At 44.9% G+C, this 20,713-nt stretch overlaps 3 protein-coding genes across 4 annotated transcripts; all 3 read right to left on the reverse strand.

The window, feature by feature from the left end:
• Window positions 1-987: 987 nt before the first annotated feature.
• LOC148339207 (reticulon-3-B-like) lies at window positions 988-15,126 on the reverse strand. 2 transcript variants are annotated; one of them, XM_088292749.1, is made up of 8 exons: window positions 14,796-15,126; window positions 11,264-11,311; window positions 5,141-5,348; window positions 4,664-4,802; window positions 3,577-3,646; window positions 3,169-3,215; window positions 2,736-2,794; window positions 988-2,668 (listed from the first exon to the last, which is right to left on the reverse strand). In XM_088292749.1, the coding sequence occupies exons 1-8, from the start codon at window positions 14,884-14,886 to the stop codon at window positions 2,620-2,622; spliced, it is 711 nt and encodes a 236-aa protein (XP_088148875.1). In that variant the 5' UTR covers window positions 14,887-15,126; the 3' UTR covers window positions 988-2,619. The 2 variants fall into 2 exon arrangements, with proteins under 2 accessions (XP_088148875.1, XP_088148876.1); XM_088292750.1 differs by lacking the exon at window positions 11,264-11,311 and having other exon boundaries at window positions 14,796-15,122.
• On the reverse strand, window positions 5,409-11,247 carry LOC148339208 (uncharacterized). Its single transcript, XM_088292747.1, has one exon. The coding sequence runs from the start codon at window positions 9,476-9,478 to the stop codon at window positions 7,196-7,198; it is 2,283 nt and encodes a 760-aa protein (XP_088148873.1). The 5' UTR covers window positions 9,479-11,247; the 3' UTR covers window positions 5,409-7,195.
• A 503-nt stretch (window positions 15,127-15,629) lies between the features above and the next one.
• cirop (ciliated left-right organizer metallopeptidase) lies at window positions 15,630-20,125 on the reverse strand. Its single transcript, XM_088292748.1, is given in 12 exon segments — window positions 15,630-15,942; window positions 16,033-16,133; window positions 16,217-16,339; window positions 17,133-17,240; window positions 17,313-17,409; window positions 17,475-17,544; window positions 18,279-18,462; window positions 18,533-18,789; window positions 18,792-18,981; window positions 19,046-19,195; window positions 19,910-19,961; window positions 20,036-20,125. Coding segments are annotated over 11 exon segments (1,479 nt in total). The 5' UTR covers window positions 19,928-19,961; window positions 20,036-20,125; the 3' UTR covers window positions 15,630-15,761.
• Between the last annotated feature and the right edge of the window lie 588 nt (window positions 20,126-20,713).

The following is a 20,713-nucleotide window of genomic DNA, read 5'->3' on the forward strand; positions in this document are numbered from 1 at the left end:
TTTTTCCCCCTTTCTACCACCACCCATTTCCACGAGACAGACGAATGTACTTTAGAAACTAGTTTGCTGCGGCTTGTATTTACCGTGGCGGCCTTACCCACAATGCAACGCGACGTGCCGAGTTGTCCACACTCCATTTAGCCGTCGTTCATGATTTATGACTTTGGTCCTGTTGTGAAACATCACATTAGGTTCAAATGCGACACTAAACGAATTTTGGATGGTGTTCCTTGGGGGACAGAACAAAAAAAAAACGACGAAAAAGTCACATATGAACTTACGCAATACTCATTCTGTCGTTTCATGATGTGTCGAAATTCTGCCATCTTGTGGAAGAACATTTAATTGTTCTGCCTGTCTCTATACATCTTTGACAGTAGATAAATGAAAATGTCCACGTATCGCGGCGGTCTTGGGTACACACTCGATCATTGTCAAATTATCTTTCATGTCATGGTCCTTGTGTTCTCCAAATATTTCTCTCCACTGTGAAACGGAGCAACGCTCTTACTTCCGGGTTTGGTGGCGTCATGCGCGGGAAGGCCGACGCGTGACGTCATTTGGGACGTTTCGGCGAAATATCGGGATTTAAAGTCGAATCATTTTCTTGATATTTTTAAACAGTCTAAGAGCAGAGCAATGTGACTGCTTGTTTATGTTTATATAATTATGAATATTTGTGTTGATAATATAGATGAGTTTTGATTAAGTTATTTTTTGACTTAATTGGCTAAGGGGAGTGGCCTGCGGTATTTTAAAGGGGGGCGTCCACTTGTCTTTCAGTCAGTAAGAGTCAGAGGTTGCAACGGTGTGTAAGTAAGAAACAGTTTGGATTCATGTATTAATAAACTGGGAAAAACATCACATCTTATGGCTATGTCATATTATTATTGACTACCATTTTGAATCCCGTCACATATTATGGCAGTGGTGGGATTGAGGTTTTTTTTTTAGGTGGGGAGGGGGGGCAAAAAGACAAAGCCAACAGTCCTTTGACGTGTTTTTATTCATTTCACTTGAACATGAGTACAGAGACCACATACTGTCCCGCTCGCCCATTTTTCTCTCCTGTGACATCATTCGCAAAAAAAGGTAGAACCAGAATAGCTAAACAGAACATGTTAAGAGAACGACATCAAGAACAACAAATGAAACACGGCACTCCTGTTTCACTCTCTCAACACACATACACACACACCAAGTCCCGATACCCGATGAAAATCAGCATGCTTTGCGCAAAGCGACTTCATTCATTATATCGTATAAGAAAGGGGGAACATGAAGCCTTTCAGGAACTAGTGCTGGAACAGAGCCAAATGATGAGCTAGCAGGAAAGGAGGGGGGGCGGTCTAACACAGCATCCATGGGCATGCATAGCGGGGAATGTCGGACCGGTCAAAGTCATGAAACGTTGCGGGTGACCAACAGAAACACGTACGTCTCGTTTTCCTTCGGAGCTCCAACGCACGACGATACGAACACCACTGGTTAATACAAAAAAGACAATCTCAATAGAACTTGTAAAATGGGTGAGAACTATGCGAGGCCTGCAAAAATGTGACCCAGAAAAAAATAAAAAATTCCTCCAAAAGCTACCACACACTATTATCGCATCTTTAAATTGCAATGACATAACGGTCACGTCTTTAGAATTAAAACTATATATATATATATATATACATGCATGAGTGCACGAAAAGCCAGTACTGAAAAATCATCACTAGTAGTAACAAAGTCGTTCGACTAGCGCGCTAAATTGTCTTACTGGTGAGGACAAAGAGTGTACTAGAACATGGACAATTCAGCACACAGGTAAGATAATATTGAATAAATGCTCAAGTGCTTTGCCATATCTGTGCACTACTAGTACTATTAGTAAAGCCTACGTTAATGTCACGAGTAGTACTAGTAGCACAGATGTCAACTAGTGCACAGTTTTGCCTCACTAGTGACATGTAGTTCTAATAGCGCATAGAAATGTCACAATGGCAAAAAGAAATGTCGCCCCCCCTCAAAAAAAAACATCATCAGTAAGACAGCCGTTCGACAAGCCCACTGAACCGTCGTCCAGCGCACTAGTAGACTACGGAATAAATGCTCCAACAACTCGCCATACGAGTGAGGCCCGTGTGAACTAGACTCAATCATCACAGCCGGCTGAGTGTTGCAAAAGCTTTTATTGTTGTGAATCCAACCCGCTCGGCGGCGTTCTCAGAATAAAAGATCAGTGCAGAAACACACGTGAACGACAGGCAGACCCGCTTCTACGAAATAAAAAAAAAAAAAAAAAGAGGACAATCTATGCAGAGCGACGAGAATAGCCACAATGACGCCGAGGACAAGGTTAGTATTAATAGATGCACTTTTTAAATGTTTCCTTACTTAGACGAGGGAAATGGTGTGGTTTTAGTACAGACATTTTGCTCGCATGCACCCTTGAAACCAGGCCAGAGATTCAGTCTAGTTCACGCTCTGGTACAATAGCGCAGTAGTTCTGACATTAAATAGACAGGTTTTTTTTTTGGCCTTTTTTTTTTTCTTCTACCTAGTTAGGTTCAGTGTAGACGGGTGGTGCTTGGGGATGGAGATGATCGGGAGGATTTTTTTTGGGGAAATGGTTCATTCGGTTTTGCTGCGCTTGACGGCGCCGGGGAGCTTCTCTTGCAACCTGCGGCAAAAAAAAAAAGATTTGCGGTCAAAGCCGAAGACGGCAGCGGCGACGCTGCAGGACTTACTTGGCCATCGTGTTGTTGATTTGGGTACGAGCCAGGTCCACGTACTGGTCGATCTGCGTCTGTGGACAGAACAAGCGCAGCCTTTTTTTGTGAGCGTCGACAACAAATGACGCACGCAGAGAGCCTCGGGTGAGCTCAACGCTGACAGACAGCTTCATCTTGACAAGGGCTGCAGAACCATTTTGAAAAAGAATCCAATTGACATTTTTCCTGACGTCAATATTGCGATTGACCGTGCGATTATTTTTACAAGGTCGTCTGACAATCAGTTCTTTTTTTATGGAAAAATGAAAAAAAAATAACTTGAAAAGTGAAAATGTTTTCCTTTTATCTGCTCTCTCTATTTAGTGTCTTTATATATTCTCCAGACGGGTCTGAAATGCAAGACGATGTTTATCATGAGCGTCACGTTGTACAGTGACCCGACGCTCACCTTGTTTTTCTCGTAGATGGGCGGCACAGCAAAGAGCAGGATGTCCGCTGCGGAGAAGGACAAACAAGTCCGAAAGTTTCAAATTTGTCAGCAAAAATCTGATTATCTTCTCTGAATATTTTTCACGTTCCTCTTTCATTTTTTTGTATTTACAGGACTTGGATATAAACTGTTGAATTACATTTTAGTTTTCAGTACAGATGCTTAAAAAAACCCAACAATAATCAACATCTGACAAAAAAAGATATTTTTTTAGCATATCACGCAGCCCTACAAAGGGCAGACGTATATGAAAATGGGACAGCACATGATGTTTACTGACTTGTTTGAGGACGAATTATCTGCGTAATTGGAAAGTAAGATCAGTTAATTTGATGAATCGGGCGTGCACTTGAGGACGGGTCTCACCGAGGATGAGGATGGTGATTCCATTAAAGACGGCGCCCACGTAGGTCAGCAGCCACATGACAACGGCCAACTACGCAAAGAGGAAGCGCAAGCTCGGTAAGTTGCAGCCTTTTGAAAATCAACATCCATGCGCAATAAATTGTCAGAAGGCAGCTAACCGCATCACTTCAGATCATTTCAATTCGATTTAAGAAACATATCTGATTCATTGGCGCCAAATTGAATATTCCTGAGTCAGAAGTCTCAAGTGTGAACCTTCGCGTTTAAACAAAGTCCCAAGACAAGTTTAATTTCAAGAAAGTCATTTCAGAGTTTTTCCTCATCTTATAGCAACCCTGCACTTCAGAATCAGAATCAGAAATGCCTTTATTGTCATTGTACACAAGTGTGCAACGAGATTAGAGAGCTCCCCTCTCCAGTGCAATACAACAAGAATTCAGATAAATATATAAATTGTGTTCGCCGCTGACAATTTTCTAAGTTTGTGAATACGAATACTGAAGCAGAATCCTGATCTGTGATTGGCCAGCGAAGGGGGTCGCACGAGCTGGGATGGGGGTCACATTAGCCACTTGCTTTGAGTCGTACTGGTGTCATGAAGCTGAGCCGACACGTCCACAAATCCACTTTTTTCAACGATCCCAAACCTTTGTTAATATTTGACCAGCTATTGGTTGGCTAAACTGTTAAGGTTGCAGATCTTACTGATGAGACGTCGTCGTTTGTCAAAGTCCAAGTCAAGTCCCAAGTTGGGGCAAAAAAAATTGCGTCACGCGTGTGCAAAACATTCTACGGTAAAATGTCACAACAAAAGACTTTGAATTATGTCAAGAGTTTCATTGCTTTTTGGAATTTTAATGTCGCCGATTATTTCATAATGACAGACATCGTCGCATTCGGAGCGGCAGTGATTGCTGGCGTAGCGCTGCCAACTACGAGAGCCATCAGAATGAGGAAAAAGGCGTTTATCTCATCGCCCACCCGAGTCCCAAGTGTGACTCAAATCAAATTGCGTGAGTGTCGTCCGGTCTCGGGAGGATGTCGCTCGCGCGTGGCGTCGTCAGCGGACTTGCGAAAAGCGGCTCACCTTTAGGGAGTCCACGAGGTCCTCGACCAGGAAGAGGCGGCTCATCCGCTTCAGGGCTCGGTTCATGTAGGTCAGGCTGGTGTCCACGTGCTTGCGGAAGGTCTCGGGAGGAACGCTGACATCCTTATCTATCAGCGATCTGCAGGGAGGAGGAAGAGAGGAGCTTTTTCAAATCAGGCTTTCGTGTCTGCCATGCAAGTTCTTTCGTTCAGTGGTCCCCAACCACCGGCACTGCCAGAAGGGCTATTTTTATTTTGTAAAAAAGAAAAAAAGAAAAGCTTGAGGACAGCTGCTTTGGCTGCTAAAATCAGACAGAAAAAATAAAGATGAATTTGCTCGCAGTCAAATGAAATTGGGGGTTTTGGTGCCGCGTTACAAGCGCATCAGAACCCCCATGGAGGTTTGCCTCCAAATAAACGACCCCCGGGGTGGTTGATCAGTGGCTACCGTTTCATCCGTCTGGATTGGGTGGCTTACTTGAAGGGGTGTCCGTCGCCCGACTTCTGCACGGCCTGGACGACCGACTTGTAGATGCGGAAGGTGATGGTGACGCAGAGCAGCGCCAGGAGCAGGTAGGACACCACGCTGATGACGCTGAAGGCGGCCAGCGACAGCAGCAGCAGCATGGACAGGCCAAACACCAAGCCCGACTTTTTGGGGTCCCGCCAGTGGATCAGGTCCTTGACTGTGGACAAGCGGACGTTGAGGAAGTTACACATCGAAGACGACGACCACGACGACATTCGCAGACGCAGCCCGAGTGGAATAATAATAATAATAATTTGCCCTTTATTAGTCCCACAAATGGGGAAATTCGAGATTCGAACCCAGGCCTCCTGGGGAGACTGGGTCCTGAACGCGGCGCCTTAGACCACTCGGCCATCCTGAACACGCGCAGTTTAACGGCAGAGCGGCAGCCGATGCACGTTTCGTGTTTGTTGAGAGTCGCGCATGCAGAAATGATTGCCTCTGTACAAGAGTTACGTAACGTCAGAGTGGGTTGGCGCTCTCAAAACGCCGGAGGGAAACAAAGGTGTGTGTGTGTGTGTGTGTGTGTGTGTGTACACAATCAAAAAGACTCGTGTTGAGCGCTGAAGTCGTCATGTGACAAAAGACAGCTTGATTCTGGTGGTTGAATTTATTTTGTAGGTCCAAAGGGGAGCGCGTGTGTGTGTGTGTTTGCCCCTAACGCATACTTTTAACTCAAGAGTGTCAAAACCTTTTGGAGATTTTTTTTTTCACCATCCTAACTTGACATAACGACAGATGTAATTAAAGTTGACGATTTCACGTTCTGATAAATTCATTCAATTCAACGACAGATTTTTTTCCTAGGGTAAAAAGTTGTCAACCTTACGAAAATGAACTCAAAATCATTTACTAAAAAGTTGAGCCTTTTGTTCTCAGAAAGAAATACACTTAACGCCGTAATTACAAACACTTTATTGCTGCTTGTCATCTTTCTTTGAGGATACGTCCCGCGTGTTTCAGATCTTTTCATCGGCCGCAAATGTTGCAGGGTTGCGTAATTGCTTCATTATGTTTGCGTTGCGGCGCCGGTTTCATTCGGGCGTTTGTAAACGCACCAACATTTTGTGCAATTCGTTTTTCAGGCCGCAAAACGCGAGCTGGCGAGAAGAAGTGAACCCAAAAAGGACGACAAGGTGACGCGTTTTATAATTCAGATCATGCAAAAGAGATTACGTGTCGAGCGGCGGCGGCGGCGGCTCGGTCGACAGGCCTCAAAGGGAAACAAAGAGTGCTCTATTGTTCCTGACTCAGAGCGCTTAGAAGCCGACAGTGAGATTGTGTCAACAACGCATACCACGCAGGAGGAATTTTTCCGGCATCATCGCAGAGAAAACGGGTCAAATTGGGAATAGATGCGAATTGTTCAGAACTCCAAAACGAGCCGCGCGAGTGCGTTTGCGCTCTCCCAGATGGCCGAGAGGCATCCGACGCCGGACTGGCTCGTCTAAATGTGGCTTTTCGCTCCCTTTTCGGCGGCGCAGCGTGCAGCTTTCGAAGCGGTCCGGCGATCCTGTTCCTCGAGGGCTGCTGTCCTGCGCCTGTTTTCCATCTCTCACAAAGTAATTCCAATGATCAGATAATCCAAAACTGGATAACAATCTTGACCATTTAAATCAGGTGTGTTGGAGCGGGGAGATACGGAAAAGCAGCAGGACAGCGGCCCTCGAGGAACAGGATTGAAGACAACGCGAACGTCAAGCGCAAGACGCAGACGGACAAAACGAGATCCTTGGAAGCAGCAAGTGAAGCCGAATACAGACCACAGAACGCAAGGCCCGGCGGGCCTCCATTCTCACCCACCGACCCGGAACACAACAGCACACCGATGCGTTTTGTGCGTTGCCCGTCGCGTCGTCAGCTTCCAAAATACAGACGAACTAGCTTGTCAAATTGAGCGCAAGATCAGTTTTTTTTCCTTTTGATTGTGAATGCAGACAGACGAGGCGTACTTTGCATTCGCAAGCCATTTCACACACCGATTAGTTTTACGTCCGTGTGTTGTCACTGGATACTCCGACAGAAAAGCACCGACTTAAAGCCGCAGACGTCGTTTGACATGCGGCCAGTGACAGCCGGCACGAAACGGCCAAAAGAATTCGGATTACCTGATACGTGGGTTAGTATTGCCGTCAAGACATGCTCGGCAAGATGATAGGCCTCGGCGAGCCATCGGTCAACGGCATCTACGTCTTCAGAATATGCGCGGTCGGTGCCGAGTGTGTTGCTTGGGGAACGCGGCGCGGACGCCAGCGAGGTCGCGGACGCCTGCTGGGTACACGCGGCGTTGTCATTTTCCGGAGTCTTGGATCGAGGAGGCAGCGTGGCGTCTTCCGCCTCGTGACGGCCGCCCAAAGGTTGGCGAGCGCCAAGTGGAGGCTGCTCCTGTTCCAGAACCATCAACGCGGTCGGACGACCGTGCAGAGCGCACTCGTCATCAGAGGGAACACTTTGAGTGTCGTCCGCTTCTTCTTCTTCCCTCGATTTGAGGCATTCTCTCATGAACTCGACAAAACTATCGACCGAGCCGTCGAGCGAGCCCGTTGCATCGGAAATGTCCGACGTGTTATCGGGACGATGACGGCCCGTCGACGCGGCGTTGGCGTCCTCGCGGTTTGGCGACGCAGTTTGCGTTTCTTGATCAACTTCAGCAGAGTCTGAAGCAAAGTCGCTTTTGTCTTCTTCTGTCATCACCTCATTCTCACAGAAGGTTGGCGACTGCCCGTACTCAAACGACTGCCCCTCAACGGTATCGTCGCGCATAAAACTATTTCTGGAGAAGACAGCCACGTCCTTCTCATTAAGGGGTGTGCTTCGGTCGGAATCGAAATCCGCTCGGTCTTGCCCGGCAATATTTTGTCGCACTTCATCTGACCACTCGTCATCATTGGCGGGCGAGGGCCTGTCCATGTTTGCATCCGTCAAAGACGTTTTTGATTTTTCAGGTTGTTCTGGGGATAAATCCAAGCCAGAGTCGTTGAGTTCTGCTTTTTCCGGTTGAGGACTGAGGATCTTTTCCGGAGGGCTGTAATCCTCATCGGACTCGACCGGAGAGGAAGGAGGAGAATAGCCTTCCATGAATTCCGTTTCAACCGGCCTTCTGTTAGCTCCTTCTTTCTCATCCTCCGGTGCCGTCTCGGCAGTTTTTGGTCCCTCGTTGACGACCTCGTAGTCTTCTTCCTCAAATTCCATTTCCATCTCATCATCACTGCAGTTTGGCTCTTCGGTTTCAATGACATTAATGGTGGGAACCTGCATGAACTTTCTTTCTGGTCTGACCGGCGGCGGCGCGCTTTCTGCATCAGGGAGAGACGTCGCAGGAGACGAGGGGAGGTCATCGGCTGGAGGACAATCCGATTTGGCGGAGGCGGCATCAAGAGTGAAACCGTCTCCAATAACGGTTTCATCAGACTCCTCCGAACTCTCCACTTCCTTCGCCTCGACGGGCTCCAGATCGCTAGTCCAAGCGGTCCTCTCGTCATCTGGACTTTCCAGAATGTCGTCGTCCGGGGGAGACGGCGGCTCAAAGCCGGAAACGGGCCGAGGTAAAGCCGGATGCTCTGACGCAAGCTGCGGACGAGCTTGGCCACCAGAACCGTCCTGCTGAGCCCACATGGAGGCTGTTGGCAGAAAGTTCAGGTCAAAGTCTGTCTCCTCAACACAGGTCTCACTCTCCGGCTCTTTTGCTTTTGGAGAATCACAAGACGAGTCCATGAAGGCATTATGGACACCGGGAAGCACAGGATTTTTAAATTCGGAACAAACGGTGCCTTTCACCAAACCCGCCGCATGCAAGTCTGGCACCGGTGGAAGATGAGCCTTCATCCAAGCTTCCGTTTCTTCAAACTCATTCGTTTGGCGCAACTCTCCGAGTACCTCAAAGGGCGATTCGGGGGAATCCTGATCGGGAGAGCCTCTCTTCGTCTGAACCATTGGCGTGTTTCTCTCCGCGCAATGTTTTGTCGGTTTGGCTACATCCGAAGGGGATTTGTCGTGATGGCGGTTTTTGAGGTGTGAGGAACAGTCGCTTCGAAAATATGGCTCCTTTTTGGCGGCAAGTGCTTCCAGAGCCTTTATGCGCTCAGACACCGGAGACGTCTTTACCGGCGACTCCGACTGTGCCTCGCCGCCGCGAGTATCAGGCGAAAAAGAGCCTGGCTCGGAAGAAAAGCGAAGGGCCGTTGCAACCCCTTGGCTGGGTTTGCTGGGACCCGTCGCCGTCTTTACGTCTGCATTGACACGCAGGGGAGACGACAGCAAAGGAGAAGAGAAAGCAAGGGAGGTCATACAGATCACATGGAAACTCTTGTGATATTCTTAACCAAGTAAGGCCTTAACTGCTACGGCAGCCCAAGCAGTCATGCATCGGATCATGGGGATGGGACTTCAAAGAACATACGAGACGGGCCTTCTAGTTTTGCCGTACTCGAGCTGCAATGAAGAGGCAATCGACATAAGACCTGAAGTCATGATAGCATGGAGCAGCAGGACCCCTCCCCCGCCAAAAAAAACAAAAAAACAACTGCAACTTGTCCGCTGGATGAACAACTTGCAAGAAACTACTCAGCACGTGTGAACTGTACACAAAAATGTCCAGCTAATTTTTTAGTTGACCAACAGACAAATTGCAGCACGTAAGTCAGCAGCGTAACAAAAATGTTCATTATTATTGTGTCATCATTTCAGTTTTTCCCCCCCCGTGTGGAATTTATGTTGCCCGCTTGACTGAAACACTTTTTTTTTGTGCCCCAACGTGTCATCAGATGCCGACAAACGCTGTTCTAAAAAAAGACACCAAGTTAGCGGCAGCGCAGCTCGCGTCGGTCACCAGCAGTCGACTTTACCGCGTGATGGAAGATTCCAGGAGAGGCCCGACGGGAAGGCAAGGCGAGAAAGCGAGAGGTCAACGTCTCAAGGTGATGCGGAGAAAGGTCAGCGAGGCCACGAGCCGTCGTCAAAGTTACGGCGAACTGCTCAACGGAAGGGACGCAAAGTGCCCGACTAAAACGAGAGTCGTTTGTGACGTTCGGATTGAAAATGATCAGTCTTTGAATCAATGTATTGGTGGAAGAAAAATATTAGAAAATGTCAAATAGGAACGTAGCACTTGGCATTTTCAGGGGTGGCGGAGCAGCCGCAACGTCAACATCCTGACATTCCTTGCAGATTTTTGTGGATGTCAAATCTGGAACTTTAATTTTTTGAGGGTACTGTCGGAAAATGATACTTCAAGAGCGTTTGGGCTTTGACGGGTATCGCTACAGTTGATGTTCTTGTTCTGTAAAGTTGAAGAATGTTGAACTTCACAATTTTCAAAATGAACACAAGGCGACTTTCACGTTGCGGCATCATAAAAAGCGTGAAAACACGAAACATTTAGGCTCACTACTTATCTAGCATGGAGGCTAACGTCGCACTGAACTGCGAAAAGCAGCTAAAGAAAGCTTTGGAGGGACGCTAACGGCTAAGCGCTGAAGCCGAGAAGCGTGACATGCGCAAAGTCACAAGCAGATCGTGAGCTGGGTGGCGGCCAGTTGACGGACAGCGAGCGGGCCCGTGCGTGGTCTCTTCCGTGCCCCTCTTCCTCGTCTTGGGCCCCTTTGCAGCTCGGTCTGATGGAGGTTGCGGGGGTGGCGGGGTGAGTAGCTTGGCTAAGTTGGAAGGTGGGACCCACAAACCGGATCCATTTTTAGGTTCCTACCTCGGCCCATCCAGTGTGAACTTCTCTTGCCGTCTTAAAATAAGGGTGGCAATCTGGGGATTATCTCAAACTTGCAGTCGCTCCCGCTGACCTCAATAACGTTCACTCGCAGGCGATGAAGACTGAAACAGATCGGACCAGCGGCAGCTGCAGAGGCCCAAGTCTCGTTTGTTAACGCGGGCAGCAAGCCATCAAAATAAGGCACTCCGTTTTTTGGGGGGGTTTTGTGCATCAGACGACTCAAGACTTGTGACTTTGGCAAGAATGGCACGACGAGGGGTCTACGGGAAAAGACGGACTTTGGGGAGAACGAGAACGAGAAGGAGGGATGGAGAAGCGGGCGAGCGGCATTAAGAAAAGTATCCACTTGCCTTGTGATGACTGAATGAGCATGACGGGCGAGGAGGAAAGAAAGGAATCTGAAAAAAAAAAATAACCAAAAAACAAAAAAAAACGACGAGTGCGGTGAATACAAAAGAAAATAAAAAACGCGTGCAGTGTGCACTGCACGAGTGCGCAAGCACGCAACTTCCTCAACTTTATGTGCTACAGCGGCAACAACTCCAGACATGCACGTGCAACTTTACAAACATGGCAAGTAACTCAGAACAAATCCTTGGCCGCTGTACGTCAGTCCACTGTTCAAGTATCGGGTCTTTCTTTGAGTACTTTCAATTCATTTTTTCTTTTACAAGCGTCTTCATGGCACATTTTTTCACTTCTGCAGATTCAACCGCACATTGTGGCAACCGTTAATCGGAACTCAAGAGACTTTCTTGTGTTGCAACGCAAATATTGAGCATGACAACGCAAGAGCATGTGCACGACAGAAGCCCCCCTCTCTCCCCCGCAACAGTTTCATCTTTTAGAAACGAAAAGAAAGTCAACAGCCTCTTGACTCACTTTCTCTCGCTGACTCGGCATTGTTATCCGGTTATTTGGATGGCACGGCTGGCGTTCCGCAAATGCTGCATTCTTCTTTGCGTTCAGGAATGTGTGGAGAGGTATGACTAAGACGCCTATTTCACATTCTGACTCCTTTTTTTGGGGGGGGTGTGGCATGTGGATGTGTGACAGGCTTTGCAGGTTGGGGTTGGTACGCCCTTGCCGAGCGGCATTCCACCGCTTGGCTCACTTGAGGCCGTTTGCCCTCACATGCCACACCTTCAACATGTACGCTCGCACTTCGGTTTTCACACACTAGTTTGGACTCAAAGACATCACGAAGCGCTGCATACCTGCCCCCCCCCCTCGCCCCTTCCAGATGTTGCCAGTGGAGGCTCTGCTACCATAGCGACTCATGCTGACCTATCTGCTAGGCACACCCCCCCCTCGAGGGCTCACTTTGATTGCTTCTGTGACCTCGTGAAATGATCCAAGCCGGGCGAGCGGCAGCCAAGTATGAAGTGCAGGAGGCCGAAAAGACTTTCACGGCCCGGCCCAACTTGATCTATGGACTCTTTTAGGCAGAGGTGATGCAATATGGTTGTAAAAGTCAAGCCACCATTGTACACTTGGCAGCTAGTCACGTCATATTGTGTTCATTTTTTTTTAAGGTTAAACGCATAAAAAAAATACAAATTTAAGAAAAAATTAAAAGCCCAAATCAAGGCAAATTAAGGAATAAATCAAGACCCTTAAAAAAAAAAACACACAAAAAAAACATGAACTTGGATACAGTCTGAGGAAAAATAAGGCTTCTTCAACATGGTGAGCAAATTCCGACAAAGATCTGTCAATAAGAATGCAGCATGAGCAGGCGCCAATAATGTCCATTTGAAAACAAAAAAAATAAAATAAAAAATAAACTTCCTTGGCAAAATGAGAGCAAAAACATTGCGCATGATTTCATATTGTTATAAAAAAGTGTGCATACAAAGGTGGCAGTCACCGGGAAAATATTAACTCCCCACTTGGTACCAATTACGCAAATACGAACGTAGCAGAATTACACAACATTATTTACTCACCACGAAGGGATGTTCCGATTCAGTCAAATCCCAATTCGAGTCGATTTTCAGTTCCCAATTTTGATTCGATTGTTTTTCTTTTTTTTCCCCTTTCAAAATGAATAACTAATTTTAAAATATGTTTTGATTTACACATCTGCATTTATCCTTGTTTCAATGCATAACTTTTTGTAATATTAAAAAAAGAAAACCTTGAAAACGAAGGGACAATTTTGACTGATGAACTACATTTTTGTATTATCGTTTTGTTCGTGCCAGAACTAAACATGAAAATAAATAAACGTAAATTTGATTATTATTGCAATCTTCTATTCATCCTCATTTCACCCGATTGTGTGCCGTCTCTGCCAGAATGCAGCGATAGCAGATATGGGTCAACTGAAATGACACGCATGCACACATGCATGTTGATGTGCACGTGCGATTAACGAATATCAAGTGCAAATGCGGCTGCAGGCCAAATGAAGTCCGCGGGCAGACTTCCTGTGATGCAACGCAGTTGGAGAAACGAGGTCCTCATTTTAAGTGTGCCACTTCCTCTGCGACCGGCCGGCCGGTAGACAATTAGAACGTCGTTCACCTAATGCGGCCGGCCTCGCTCTTTCACTTCAGTTTTAGTCTGCACTACTTATCAGTTGATATCATACAGGGCTGGACCGATTTTCTTTTTTAGAGCAATATTGATATTAAGCAGATGGAAAGTCTGATAACTGATTTATTGGGAGATTATTTTGTTTTGTTTTTTATTAGAATGCAAAAAATAATTTATTTTTGTGGTTCCTTAATGCTTACAACAACTCAAATATTAATTAAATTTGACTGTTTCACAATACTTTGTCTTTCAGTATTTGTTCATTTTTTCCCTCACTGTATTTCTATTACAATGTCTGTATTATGAAATACTTTCTCTTTCACACAAACACACACACAGACATGTCATTACGGAATAATCCCTGTTGAGAATGCAAGCGAGTTGTTGGGTCAGCCTATTTGAAAACGGTTTTCAAAGGGAATGTTGACGGCAGGCCAACATTTCCAAGACCTTCAATGGCTTCTTTTGTAATTTAGTTAAACAGATAAAAGCAAAGACAGCATTGTGGTGAGACCGGCATTGCATACACACGGTGGAACAGCTCAGCCGTGAAAGATGACAGCTGCTTATAATGGGGATCGTATTCCAGTAAGTAAAAGAATAGCCTACCTGATACTTGGCCATAACGGAGAGGGGAAGAAGAGATCAATCGAGCATGTTCCGAAACAAAACTGAGCGGATGACACGATGGGCAAGAGAATCATTTCATAACATGACTTCCTGGCTATCATTAAAAAGTCCAATTAGGGACATATCGATGCCATCGGATGCCACACCCAAGCATGTATGGAGGATTTGATATGGGTTTTTATCATCGCTTTGAAGGCTTTATTTGGCTTAAAGATTAGTGCAGTGATGGTGAAAGCTGCCACTCCCTTGAAAGAAAATAAGCAGCCTATCAGACCAGACGTGACAACACGTAATTCATTTTTTTCTTTTAAATAGTCTTTTTTTTTTTTTAAATAATCATTAAAATATGGGCACTGCGCCTTTAAGAGATGTTGCCTTCAGGGGCACTTGCCTCTTATAATTCCCCCGTAGTGCACAACGAACAATATTTTGCACCAAGACGTTCCAATAATTATTAAAATGTGTTGATGTTGACCAATGGAGCAGATAAAAAAATAACAGAAAAGTCTAAACCACGATGGGTGCTATTTTTAATCTAATATGAGCACAGGTGAATCCATTAGCGTCAATACAGTACAATGGCCATCGGGGGGGGGGGGGGGGGGTTCAGACGACATGTTGGTAACGGACAATCGCTAGTCAAATAACTCATCATAATAATGTTCAAAACGCGTTTTAAATTTGAAGTGGTCAATTTAGACTGTTTCTTACCGGACGGCCTCGATTCTTTCAACGCAGAATTTTGTCCATCGGCGAGTCCCTGCGACGACGAGATCTGGGCAGACTGAGTCATTGGATCCATTCTCTTGCTTGTTCGACGACAATGACGACGACAAAAAAAATGGGCAGCAAATGTCTCGTTTCGGTCGAATTGGTCTCAAATGTCGTCGTCTCTTTTTCTTCTCACCCCCAAAGATCGGGACTTGTGCGCTGCACCGTCGCGTCCGTCAAATGAGCCACAGAAAGCCGAAGATGGTAGGAAAGCAGGCGGGCTAATGGAGGAGGAGAAAACACGTCGGGTCGGTGTGACGCGTTCAGGGAACCGATCCTGGAGTCGTACATTCAAACATCAAACCACCGACTAAAAAAATAACAAACAAAAAAACTTCTTCTATGTTTGTCTTATTAAACATCACAAATGAGATGTGCTAAAATCATCGCAAGGGTGTGAAGAAAAATTTAACATTTTTAACGCAACACTTGCTTGTGCCGCTTGTAAATATTTTAAAGGCCTTGTTTGACAATAAAAAAACAAATTATAGGTTAAAAGTAATGTGTTGTAATAATGACAACAGTAATAATGTGTTGTCACATCTCGTGACAAATTGACGAGTTAGGTTATTTGTGCGTGTGGAAAACAGGACGTTATGATATAATCTACATTGCAAGTTCCTGGTTGTCCACCAATCATCTTTTCCCAAACAGTCACGTAAAACGGTGCTTTCAAGGTCATCCGGAATTACAGAAACATGGCGTCATGGTCGAGTGCTTCGTTTCAGACTATTTTTACTCTTCCTACAGAAACTAAAACAACTTTAATTACCCCCTTTTTGACACATGCTCTACCCATGAATCACTTTTCTCGTCTTTATTGTATTCATCATTCCAAAGCACACCATAAATGACCAGTTATAGTGTCTTTTTTTAAACAGCTATACAGAAAGAAGATCTCAGCAATTAAACATCTCCTGAAGCCGTATGGATCCGAACTTTGCAGCGAGAACATCTGGAGCTCATCAGACCGACAACCAGGACACCCAGTGCTGCCGAAACACAGAGCACAGTGGTGACGAGGGCGACTGCCGCGGGTCTGTATGCCGACCGGGTGTCATCTTGGAGTGACGTGTCATCCGGTTGACTGGTTTGAGAACAAAAAATAAATAAAAAATTGTCTTTACTTAAGTAGACTAAATATAGGCTTATATGAAGAGAAAAATACTTCACTTGCCCTGTGGCAAAATCATCCTCAGCCTCTGAGAGAGGTTTGACGTCAGAGTCCAGACACAACCTCATGTCGGGACAGAAAACGGAACCCCGGTATCCTCTTATCTTCAGCACATAAAAGCAGAGGGGAGAAGAATTGAGTCGAGTTGAGTTTTGGAACATTTAGGAAGCAACTTCCAGCGACTAACCTGAACACTTCCTCCTGCGGGGCAGGCCACCCAATCAGAGCCCAACACCTGGACTTGATAGCGGTTTGGTCCGGTGCACTTGTGTCTGTAACAGCGTCCCGTCACTTGGAACGGAGAGCGGTTCTGTCAGAGAAAGAGAACGCGGTCGCTTTTTAGTACCAGACTCAGTTGTACCGCGCGGTACCTGAAGATGTCACATTCCCATACATTCTGGCGCTGGTTTTCAACACGGAAAATGAAAATTTAGTGCAACTACAAAACCAAGAAATCTCATGTACCGCTCATGTTATTTAAAGTCGTTGCTCACTATTCGACTAAGCTCTGCCGCAGATTGCAAAGATCCACGTCCTCACAAAAAGGTTCATAATTGTCTATGAATGCAACAAAATGGCAGCAAAGTACTATTTTTATCTAAATGAAACTTCTCAGAGGAGTCAACGCTGTACCTCGACGCCAAGATGCCACAAGACGGCAGCAAAGCACCACTTTTGTCTAAAGGAAACTCCTCAACTCATGTCAACATTGTTCCGTGGCACCAAACTGGTGGCAAAGCACTACCTTTGTCAAAATAGAACTCCTCAGCTCACGTCAACAGAATTGCACAGCAAATCACTACGTTTGTCCCAATGAAACTCTTCCTTGACACCAAGGTGGCAGCCAAGCACTACTTGTGTCGAAAGAAAACATCAATTGACATTTTTCCAAATCACGTTTAATGCACAGTATTTTTTTTTAAATGATTCCTTTGTGTTTTATTTTAAATACATGTGCAAATCTCTGTTCATGATGTCATTCTGGGTTGATGCGTGTTAAGTTTTAGGGGCAAAAAAAGTTGAATCTATTTTTGGAACGACACATTAGAAAATGTGGGAAAAAAGACAGCACTGAATATTATGCTTGCCGCTCCGCTACCTACAAGTGTGGTTAGCTCGGAGAAGAAACAGCGGCTGTCCGAGCCGAAGACTTCCCCGCCTTGGCGCTCGTCACTTGACTTCCTCTCGTTTTCTTTCTTCCAACACTCGCTCTGAAACACAAGCGAGAATGAGGGCGGGAAAAAACGCAGTCGCCATGGCACAAAAGCAGAAGATCGTAGTACTCGGTTCTCGAGAGCTTTGTAGACGCGACAGCCGTCCAGGTGGGCATCAGTCTGGCACTCGCCTTTGTGGAGATGGAAATGATGGCACCCGAGTCCACTGGCGGAACGGACACATTTTGTTCTGATTGGATTCAAACGGGGCTGAAGTCGCATCGCGCTCACCTGCCGCTACAGAAGAACGATGACGAGTTGTCATGGCAGGTCAACGTGGAACCAAACAAAGCGCCTTTGCCTAAAAAAAATCAAAACAAATAAATAGTCCCTTTCTTTTTATTTAAATGTTTGCAGTATTTTTGTTTCCCTCACTAAATTGGTTACATTGCTCTGTATGTATTTAGTCATGCATTAACATTCATACAATTATCACATTGAAAAATTATGAAGTTACAGATTCATTGTAAATAATCAAACAAAAAAATTTGTCAAATTAAATACATATATATATATTTTTTTTTAATTTATATACTGCTAATAGATTACAATTAAATGAATTAAAAAAAAAATTTTTTAAAATTATATTTGATTTGTAAATATTTATTCCACATTTTTAATTATTTAATAAAAAAATATAACTAAATTTTAAGTAAATGTGTGAAAAATGAGACACACAGTTACTCGTGATGCTTCTTTATTATATTTATTAATTGATTATGAATAAATTACCAAAATTTTTTAATATGATTTATGTTATTGTTAAAATAAAATATTCACATCATATTTAATAATAATAATAATAGTAAAAAAAATGAAGAATTGTATGAATGAAAATGTGAATGACTTTTCAGTAAATTAAAATACAATACTGTAAATGGTAAATAAATATGAATAAAAAATAAAATACTGTCAATGGTGAATTAATGATCCCTTGTTTAATTAGAAATTTAAAAAAAAAATCAAATGATGGCATTTTACCATTTAAATGAAGAATTTGCCCTATTGTACAAAGAAAGCTTTGCGCTCTGGTACCTTTTCCCCAGACGAAATTTGGTGCCCGGCTGGTGTTGACGGTGTACCAGCCCGTATCCTGAAACGCAGCCAAGGTGAGCGGGTCAATGCGCACCGTGCCGGACCGGCTCGTCGCCGCCAACATGACGGAACCCTGCACAAGTCGAGACTCCCAGTGGGAGGACACGCCACCCGGGGGTGCGTCCTGGAGCGAGAAACCAAATGAGCCAGGGCAAAGAAGGGCATCGCAATCCTGCTCGGCGACGGTCGGGCACCGAGTTCTCGAGCGGTCCCCCCAACTCGGGGTCGACAGCCGCCAAGTGCCTTTGAAACGCCAAGATTATGGACGGCGTGTAGATCCTCATCTGGCCCGATGCGTCGGTGTGAGTCACTTGGCCGCGACGGGAACAGGCCACACCGGCTGAAAAATTGCGTTCGGAGGAGCAGTCGATCCACGTGGCAAAAAGATCTTTGGAAAAGCCCAACACGTGGAACAGCTCATGGACCACAGTCTGGAGGACAAGGGGTGATTAACGCGAACCATTTCTCTTTTCCAAAATGTCACAGTGAGAACAAAGCAGCACATTGGAATGAATTGAATTGAACATAAACAGACCGGCGCCGTCAGTCTTGTCAGTCGATCCCTGCAGATGACCACGACCCCAGCCAAAGGTCTTCCTCGGGCGTCCGTCTGGCAGTGGGCGGCGTAGGCCAACAGGCTCGGCTGCGATGCACAATTCAACGTGAGCCTTCCAACGACATGCCTACGGAGAGGAAACCAGCACTACCTGCGCCCTGCACTTGTCCGTCGCTCGGACGTGGAGGTAAAGCAGGAAGTCGACGTCGGCCACGCCGGCGCCTGGACGCCTGAAAACGACCCCGCGGGTGGAGTCGGCCTGCGGGTAGAATTCGCAGCCAGCAAGGTGATCGTCCGGGATCTTTGGGAGTGGAGGAAAAAAATGAAAATTTTAAAATTTTGGTTTGCAAAGGAATTCTTCTCTTGATTTTATAGGGTAACACTGTCAAGAATTTCTTTCTAAATATTATTTACAACTATCGTAATTCATTTTAACAATACAGTGCTGTGTTTTGAATTACAGGATAAGTGTGGGTGGTGTGCTGATGTTACACTGCATCTACTGTTATAGCCTAGTTATAAAATCGTAATAAATTTTTTTTTTTTGGTCTCATTCACCCAAAGCCGTTCAAGTCAGTAAAGATGACCCATGTAACTTATACTTGTATAAATCAGATTTCAAATTTCCCTCACAGGGCCAACTCGTTGGCCAATAACGACATAAGCCATAATCTACTTTTCCTTCTGGATGCTTGATCAGAGCAAAACTCGTTCCAGCCCTCAAGTAGCAAAACACTCAAGTAGCAAGTGGCACGACCGTCATGGCCAGCAAATTTCATTCATTTCAATATTTTTGTCACGTTATTCGATAAATTCTGATTCGAACTTCTCCTGATGTATCTTTTTTTTCTTTCTAAATAGTAATGATCATTTTTATACAAAAAAAGGGACCAAATGTCGTTTGCATTTTATATAGGCAAAGCGGGGTGAGGGAGGGATTTATTTATTTTTAATTGCACATTAATTATTTTTTTAAAGCAAATTTAAATGTGACTACACACATTTCTGCACCGACCTTCACGTCCAGACACATCTCATGACGGTAGTTTTTGTTTGCTCGGCCACACCTGAAAGCACAATTTCATGAAAGAGTCAAGCTGGATGCATTGCTGTGCGGTCGTTGATATTTATTGATTGACACCTGTTGTAGTTGACGATGCTTGAATTCTTCCAGAGAAACTTGCAATATTTGTTGACGTCTCTCCTGAGCAGCAACGGGCTGGAGGCTCGCTCCACTTCAAAAGAAAAAACAAACGTTATGGGCTTCTTGTTTGTGTTGCGTTTCGTTTCCGCTTGGATCCGTTGGCCACCGATCGTCATCGACCAATTTGCATGGAAAAGAACGTGATCGACAATCAAACGCAGTTCGTACTTTTCAGCCGTCACATAACTAAAAAACAATGGAAACACTATTTTTGATAAATTGACATCGAATAAAGACTCGATCATTGTGTGGCATATTATTACACATTTTGAGATCTATTTTTTCTCACCATTTTTGCAAAGCAGTTATTTTGTTACATTTTAAAATATGCTTTCTTCTTTGATTTGATATATTATGTCAACTTTACTTTATTTCATCAAATCTGTCCATGTTTATGATTTTTTACCGTGAGTAAATATATATTAATAATATTGGTATAACATTTCAACGCGTATTGTGTTAAAAATGTCCATTTATGAATGTCACTTTATGACTTTTGGGCATTGGCGTTAGTTAAGAGCGGAACTAAAAAGTGCACTCAACCTTGTTCTCATGTCCATTTTTTTGCCATATAAAAATAATTGATGAGACCAACACGAATGTGATTTCTTAATT

This window comes from Idiotropiscis lumnitzeri, chromosome 4 (genome assembly GCF_059441095.1).
Source record: "Idiotropiscis lumnitzeri isolate Australia: NSW breed Sydney's pygmy pipehorse chromosome 4, RoL_Ilum_1.0, whole genome shotgun sequence".
NCBI classification, from domain to species: Eukaryota; Metazoa; Chordata; class Actinopteri; order Syngnathiformes; family Syngnathidae; genus Idiotropiscis; species Idiotropiscis lumnitzeri.